This window comes from Sus scrofa, unplaced genomic scaffold, assembly GCF_000003025.6.
Source record: "Sus scrofa isolate TJ Tabasco breed Duroc unplaced genomic scaffold, Sscrofa11.1 Contig2662, whole genome shotgun sequence".
NCBI classification, from domain to species: Eukaryota; Metazoa; Chordata; class Mammalia; order Artiodactyla; family Suidae; genus Sus; species Sus scrofa.
In genome coordinates this window covers 70,925-78,573 of record NW_018085145.1, presented here as the reverse complement: position 1 = coordinate 78,573, position 7,649 = coordinate 70,925, and the positions used below count along the sequence as shown (strand labels likewise).

Here is a 7,649-nt window from a genome sequence, read left to right as displayed (position 1 = left end):
TGGAAACACAGAGGGGAAGGGGCTTGCCCCAGCTCCCTTTCCTGGGCACCCTGAACACCCCCCACACCAGAGAGTAGGGAGGGGCAGCTGCAGGGCTACTCCTCTGCCTCGCCTTCACCCCTTTCTCTCATTTTTAGTGGCTCAAGAGCCAACTCATGTGAGCTTAGGCTCTGCTGTCAGGGAGAGTTGGGGACATAAAAAAATGCCCACACATTGTCAGAGCCTACCTCTTCCATACGATATATATATCATATGGAAATTTCTGGGCTGGGGTCAAATTAGAGTTGCAGCTGCAGGCCTATACCACAACTCACAGCAACAACAGATCCTTAACCTACTGATGAAACCCACATCCTCATGGACACTAGTTGGGTTCATTCATTACTGCTGAGCCGTGATGGGAACTAACATCCTTCAATCTTTCTGCCTTCTTTTCTTTCTTTCTTTTCTTTTCTTTCTTTCTTTCTTTCTTTCTTTCTTTCTTTCTTTCTTTCTTTCTTTCTTTCTTTCTTTCTTTTGCTTTCTTTCTTTCTTTTTCTTTCTTTCCTTCCTTCCTTCCTTCCTTCCTTCTTTCTTTCTTGCCATGCCCATGGCATTCAGAAGTTTCCCGGTCAGGGATTGAACCCAAGCCACAGCAGTGTCCTGAGCCACAGCAGTAACAACACTGAATCCTTAACTCCTAGTCCACCAGGGAACTCCTAGGTTTCACTTTTTATTAAAACATAAGAATAGGAATTTAAAGCATGGGAAGAGAAAAAAACAAGAGACCCAAATGGTCAGTTGTAGAAATCAACCAAGATCTCTGAAACAAAGGAGCCTCAGTGGGGGGGAGGTGGCCTGGCTTTTTATTTTTTGTTTTTCTTTGGCGGGGGGCACACACCCATGGTTAGGGGTCTAATTGGAGCTAAAGCTGTCGGCCTATATCACAGCCACAGCAATGTGGGATCCGAGACGAGTCTTCAACCTACACCACAGCTCATAGCAGTGCCGGATCCTAAACCTACTGAGCAGGGCGAAGGATGGAACCCGCATTCTCATGGATCCTAGTTGGGTTTGTTTACTGCTGAGCCATGAAGAGAACTCCTGGCCTGGCTTTTTAAATCTAGTCATGTGGCTGAAACATGTTTATTCAAGATAGCCATCTTTGAAGTGGATGCCAGGCAGTCAAAGCTTAAGTCCAGCACTTGCATTACAAAAAAAAAAAAAAGGAGAGAGAAAGAAAGAAAAAAGACAACAATCAACCGCTGGGGTTTAGACTACAGTCCACCCTCTGATTCCCAGGCATCTGAGTCAATGGTGAGGGCCTTAAATGACTGGGCAGTCAATACACTAATTCAGGGGTTACAAGCCAAAAATACATATATAAATAGGATTACAAAGCACATCTTATAATAATGATGCAGCAATAATTTGAAATCCAGTCTATAGCTCTTGTCCCAAACTTGAAGGTTCCAGCCATGAAAATAGGTTGGTGATATTTGGGGCCTTGGGAATCTGTTCAAAGGTTTGGGCAATGTAGGGGTTCTCTTGTGGTGCAGTGGGTTAAGGCTCCAGTGTTGTCACTGCAGTGGCTAGGTCCTTGCTGTGGTGTGGGTTTGATTCCTGTCCTGGGAACTTCCACATGCTGTGGTCTCGACTAAAAAAAGAAACAGCAAAGATTTGGGCAATATAGTGGAAAGTTAATATTTGGGACCATCCTGTGAAATAGGTTTGAGCCTGTCCAGAGTCTGTAGATTGCTCCATATCTTATCAAACCAGTCTCTTAGTCCCAGAAATAGATCAGTTTAGTTAAAAAGTTGCATCTCACTTTAGGAGGTAATAATGCATGTGAGTTACCCAAGTTAGGCCTACAGAGGGCAAGCAATCTGGTATTTAATGAGAGGCATTTCTGTGGAAACAAACAAAACAAACAAAACCAAAACCAAAAAAAAAAAAAAAAAGTTACTGATTAGAACAGATTATAATCCCAGTTTTCTGAGTTCTAAAGGCAGCCAGATTTCCAGGTTTTGGGTTTGAAGCCTCTTCAAATGGAGTGAGGGCAGACAGTGGCAATCGTAGATTTTCCTGGGTTGTAGTTTGAATGTCTCTGGCTGCCACAACAGCAGGCATGAAGATTGTCCACACACGAAATCATGTTAAATTGATTTCTCTGATGTTTGTATTAAGTTGTCCTACTTCAGCCTGCATAGCTTCAGGAAAAGGGAAGTTTTGGTTCTCAATGATTGCAAGTCAGAAAGATGGGAGAAAAAGTGGAAACCTTACTTTGGAGAGCTGTAGCCAGATATTAGAGGAAAATGAGAAGAATTCAGTATTCAGACCAGTTTACAGCTATAAAATCTCAAAGACAGGAGTTCCCATTGTGGCTTCGAGGTAATGAGCCCCAGTGGTATTCATACAGATGTGGGTTCAATCCCTGGCTTCCCTCATTGGGTTAAGGATCCAGCGTTGCTGTGAGCTGCAATGTAGGTCACAGATGCAGCTCCGATCTAGCATCGCTGTGGCTCTGGCTTAGGCCGGAAGCTGCAGCTCCAATTCAACCCCTAGCCTGGGAAATCGAGGCGGTGAGGTGGGGCTCGGCCCTAATAAAAAACAAAACAAAGCAAAACTCTGGGACCTAATTAAACCCAAAACCTTAGCAAAGGAAACCATTAAAAAAAGACAAAAAGACTACCCACAAAATGGGAGAAAAATCTTTGCCAAAGATGGAACAGATAAGGGCCTAATCTCCAAAATATACAAACAACTCATGCAACTCAAGAACAAAAGACAAACAACCCAACTGAAAAATGGGCAGAAGACCTAAATAGATGTTTATCCAAAGAAGACATACGGATGGCCAACAGGCATATGAAAAAATGGTCAATATCACTATTAGAGAAATGCAAATCAAAACTACAATGAGGTACCACTTCACACCAGTCAGAATGGCCATGATTTTTTTTTTTTTTTGTCGTTTTGCCTTTTCTAGGGCCACTCCCACAGCATATGGAGGTTCCCAGGCTAGGGGTCTAATCAGAGCTGTAGCCGCCAGCCTACACCAGAGCCACAGCAACGCCAGATCTGAGCCGTGTCTGTAACCTACAGCATAGCTCATGGCAACGCCGGATCCTTAACCCACTGAGCAAGGCTGGGGATTGAACCTGCAACGTCATGGTTCCTAGTTGGATTCATTAACCACTGAGCCACTACGGGAACTCCCCAGAATGGCCATGACTAACAAGTCAACGAATAACAAATGCTGGAGAAAGTATAGAGAAAAAGGTACTCTTTTCCACTGTTGGTGGGGATGTAAATTGGTACAACCACTATGGAAAACACTATGGAGGAACTTCAGGAAACTAAATACAGAACTACCATATGACCCAGCAATCCCACTGCTGGGCATATGTCAGGACAAAACTACCACTGGAAAAGATACATGCACCCCTATGTTCATAGCAGCACTATTCACAATAGCCAGGACATGGAAGCAAACTAAATGTCTATCCACAGATAAATGGATTAAGAAGATGTGGCACATATATATAATGGAATATTACTCAGCCACAAAAAAATCCATTTGCAGCAATATGGATTGATCTAGAAACTCTCATACTAAGTGAATAAAGTCAGAAAGAAAAAGACAAATACCATATGATATCACTTATTTGTGGAATCTAAAATCTGGAACAGATAATCCTATCCAAAAATTAAAAAAAAAACAGATAAAAATGGAAACAGATCAAGGCCAAAAGGAGCAGATTTGGGGTTCCCAAGGGGGAAAGGGGAGGGAGTGGGATGGATGGGCATTTTTGTGGTTTTTTTGGATGCAAACAGTTATATTTGGAGTGGATGGGCAATGGGATCCTACTGTACAGCACATGGAAATGTGTGTGATTGGGTCACTTTATTATACAACAGAACTTGATGAAACATTGTAAAGCAACTAACTTTAATAATAAAAACAAAACAAAACCAAACTCAAAGACAGTTAATAGAACTAGAATTTAATATCCACAATTGTGTATCAAATTTTCTAATAAAATATAAATTTTCTGTCTACATTCATTCACATTTCTATCAAAGATAAACATCATAAGACTAATTTATTAGCAAATTAAGTCTGGTTTCAATAATCTTGGCCTGATTATTATTAACATGAAGGTAGCGAGAAGAGTGATTGAACATGAGAGATTGACCATGCTCTCCTAGGCCTGCTTCACTAGAACTTTTCTTTTTTTTTTTCTTTTTTTTTGTCTTTTTAGGACCACACCTGTGGCATATGGTCAAATTGGAGCTGTAGCTGCCGGCCTACGCCACAGCCATAGCAACAAGGGATCCGGGCCGTGTCTGTGACCTACACTACAGCTCATGGCAACACTGGATCCATAACCCACTGAGCAAGGCCAGGGAGCAAACCTTCATCCTCATGGATACTAGTCAGATTCGTTTCTGCTGAGCCATGATGGAAATCGGCTTTGTGTATTGTTTTAATCTGAGCTCAATATCTGAGAGGAAAGAAACCCCTTGGGAGGGAAATTGTTTCTGGAGACAGGATAGGTGGTTCTCAGCTGGTGGTGAGCTGTCAGAAAGGTGCCTTTCAAATCTCTACATTACTTTTTGGAAATAAGCAAAGGCAGGTACCACCTGGACCCACTGAGTTGGTCCTAAGATTTGTGAGTGGCAGGGCTAGGGAAATGGAATCTGTGGAAATTGTGTTCTGATCTCTAGTGTGTCCCTCCCACAGGAGTTGGCCCCTTCTCTAGTCACTTTGCAAAACTGTTCCTACCTTCACAGGACATCCATGAGGACATGTATATTAAACTCTCCTAGGACAAGCCAGGCTATAAGAAGGGACCACGTAGTTACTGGGGAAAGGTGGAAGGGAGTGTGGGCATAGTGTGAAGAGCTGAGTCATAATGGGAACACCCCTGGAAACAGAACACTTTTAGACTAAGTAAGGCAGTGGAGAAGAATCTAGGAAGTTAAGAGATGGAGACGAGCCCCTGACTGTCTGAGAGCAGGGCCCACAGAAAATGATAGTGTTGAGTTGACTGTATGCCTAGACATGGGCTGGGTGGGTAAAGCTCCCTATGGGGGTGGTCCTATCATCCACTCATCAAACATTAACTGAGTGCCGACTGGGTGCTTAGAGCTGGAACTGACTGCTAAATACACTCCTGGACCCTGATTCCTGAAGATGCAATAGAGGGGAGGCAGAGGGGATGTGAGACAGTGCCTGTCCCTCCCTCTCCTGAAGGACCCAACCTACTTGAGCAACCCTGCCTGTGACACTGCCCGTGGGGCCCAGGAGAGGCCAGGACACTGTCAGGGCGATGGAGAAACCACTTCTTCACCTTGCACAGGCGCCCATCCTTCCCCACTGCCCAGCAATCCCCTGAGGCAAGAGCCAGGGCTGAGGCAAGTCCAGCCAGCATCCTGGGAGGCAGCCAGGGATGGGGCCGCTCAGGAAGTCCCAGACCCAGGCTGGGCATAAAGGAGGGTCCCGCAGGCTGGGAGGAGGCTCACCTGGGCACCATGGAGACCCAGAGGGCCAGCCTGTGCCTGGGGCGCTGGTCACTGTGGCTTCTGCTGCTGGGACTCGTGGTGCCCTCGGCCAGCGCCCAGGCCCTCAGCTACAGGGAGGCCGTGCTTCGTGCTGTGGATCGCCTCAACGAGCAGTCCTCGGAAGCTAATCTATACCGCCTCCTGGAGCTGGACCAGCCGCCCAAGGCCGTGAGTCGGGCAGGGGCTCAGGAGGGGCTGGGGGGCGGGGGCTGTCCCCCCCCCGCCCCGGGGCTCCCTGTCCCTCCCCCTGCTCAGGCTGTCCCTCCTGCCAGGAAGGCACTTGTCCCTCTAAGGGGGACCCCCTCTGCCAGGAAACCTTCCCAGAGCTGGGTGCCCTGCCCGCGTGAGAGCTTCCCGCCTTAGCCTCTGGGCTGTGGGCTCAGGGCCCTGCACAGCCTGTGAGGCAGGAGCGGGCTCTGTCCCCTCCCCTGTGCACCCAGCACCAAGCCCAGGGCCAGGCTCCCAGCAGGGGCTGCAGAGGCTGCTGTCTAGGTGGGGGGCGGGGAGGGGGTGACAGATCCGAGGGGGAAGCCTGAGCCCGAGTCCCATCTCCCCACTTTGATCCTTGACCAGGACGAGGACCCGGGCACCCCAAAACCTGTGAGCTTCACGGTGAAGGAGACTGTGTGTCCCAGGCCGACCCGGCGGCCCCCGGAGCTGTGTGACTTCAAGGAGAACGGGGTGAGGCTGGGGGCTGGGGGCGCTGGCGGATGCTTCCCAAGGAGCTGAACAGGAGAGCCTTCTGGGGAAGATGTCCAGGCCCTGGGGTGAGGCTGGGAGCTCATGGATGGAGGAGGGGGGGGTCCCAGTTTGACCTTGAGTCTCCCCTTCCAGCGGGTGAAACAGTGTGTGGGGACAGTCACCCTGGATCAGATCAAGGACCCGCTCGACATCACCTGCAATGAGGTGAGTGGCCCCTTATTGGTGTCAAGTTGCTAATGGGTTGGTGTGGGGAACTCCTTGGGAGTGTTACCCGCTGCCCCATCCAGGGCGTGGAAAGGCCCTCCTACCCCGGCCCTTCCCTCACCTCGGCCCCAGGGCTCCAGGTCTGGCTCTGTCATCCTTAGGGCCGCGGTTCCCTCAATGGGGTCCCCCCCTCGTATTTGTCAGAAAGGCACATTTCAGGCCCCACCCCGACCCTCTGAATCACACTCTTGGGTGGAGCCCAGCCTTGTCTCTTCTCCCAAGATCCCAGCGGGTTCTTCCTGTGCTGTCGGCTGAGAGGCAGTGACCGGACTAATGGACTTGCAGGCCCTGCTCCTGGCCAGCTTTGCGGGGCTGGGTTTGGGACCCTGGCAAGGCCCCAGCCATCTCTGGGCCTGAGTCCACTTATGTGTCTGTGGGGGATTCCACCACGTGCTCCAAAGGTCACAGCCAGAGGTGGACCAGGGCCCCAAGCCTCTTACTGTTTCCCCATTCAGGGATTTTTCTAGTCTGGAGGGAGGGTTCTTGTCTTGACCCTTGGCCAGACCCCACCCGAAACCTGTTTCTCTTGGTCACAGGTTCAAGGTGTCAGGGGAGGTCGCCTGTGCTATTGTAGGCGTAGGTTCTGCGTCTGTGTCGGACGAGGATGACGGTTGCGACGGCAGGCTTTCCCTCCCCCAATTTTCCCGGGGCCAGGTTTCCGTCCCCCAATTTTTCCGCCTCCACCTTTCCGGCCCGCACCATTCGGTCCACCAAGGTTCCCTGGTAGACGGTGAAGGATTTGCAGGCAACTCACCCAGAAGGCCTTTCGGTACATTAAAATCCCAGCAAGGAGACCTAAGCATCTGCTTTGCCCAGGCCCGCATCTGTCAAATAAATTCTTGTGAAACCAACTTCCTCCAGGCTTCAATTTCATTGTCTCCTGTCTTCCCACTTCCTGACCCTGAGTCCTTAACTCTGGGAGAACTCGTGTGTGTGTGTGTGTGTGTGTGTGTGTGTGTGGTGTGTGTGTGTGGTGCTGTAACCACAGAGATGGGTGAGGCCACTGTTCCTTCTAGGATGGCTTGGAGGGAAGGCAGCAGGGAGTTTGAAAAGGGCTCTGGGGCGGCCCTGGGGCCCTTCCCATCACCAAGGTAAAACCCGAGTCTCTGGGGTTGTCATAGTAACAACACCAGCAA

General features: G+C 49.1%; 1 protein-coding gene across 1 annotated transcript; it reads left to right on the top strand.

The window, feature by feature from the left end:
* Nucleotides 1-5,275: 5,275 nt before the first annotated feature.
* Nucleotides 5,276-7,364, top strand: LOC102159373 (protegrin-1). Its single transcript, XM_005669497.3, has 4 exons — nucleotides 5,276-5,715; nucleotides 6,121-6,228; nucleotides 6,382-6,453; nucleotides 7,050-7,364. Exons 1-4 carry the CDS (start codon nucleotides 5,518-5,520, stop codon nucleotides 7,119-7,121), a joined length of 450 nt encoding a protein of 149 aa, XP_005669554.1. The 5' UTR covers nucleotides 5,276-5,517; the 3' UTR covers nucleotides 7,122-7,364.
* The last annotated feature ends 285 nt before the right edge of the window (nucleotides 7,365-7,649 follow it).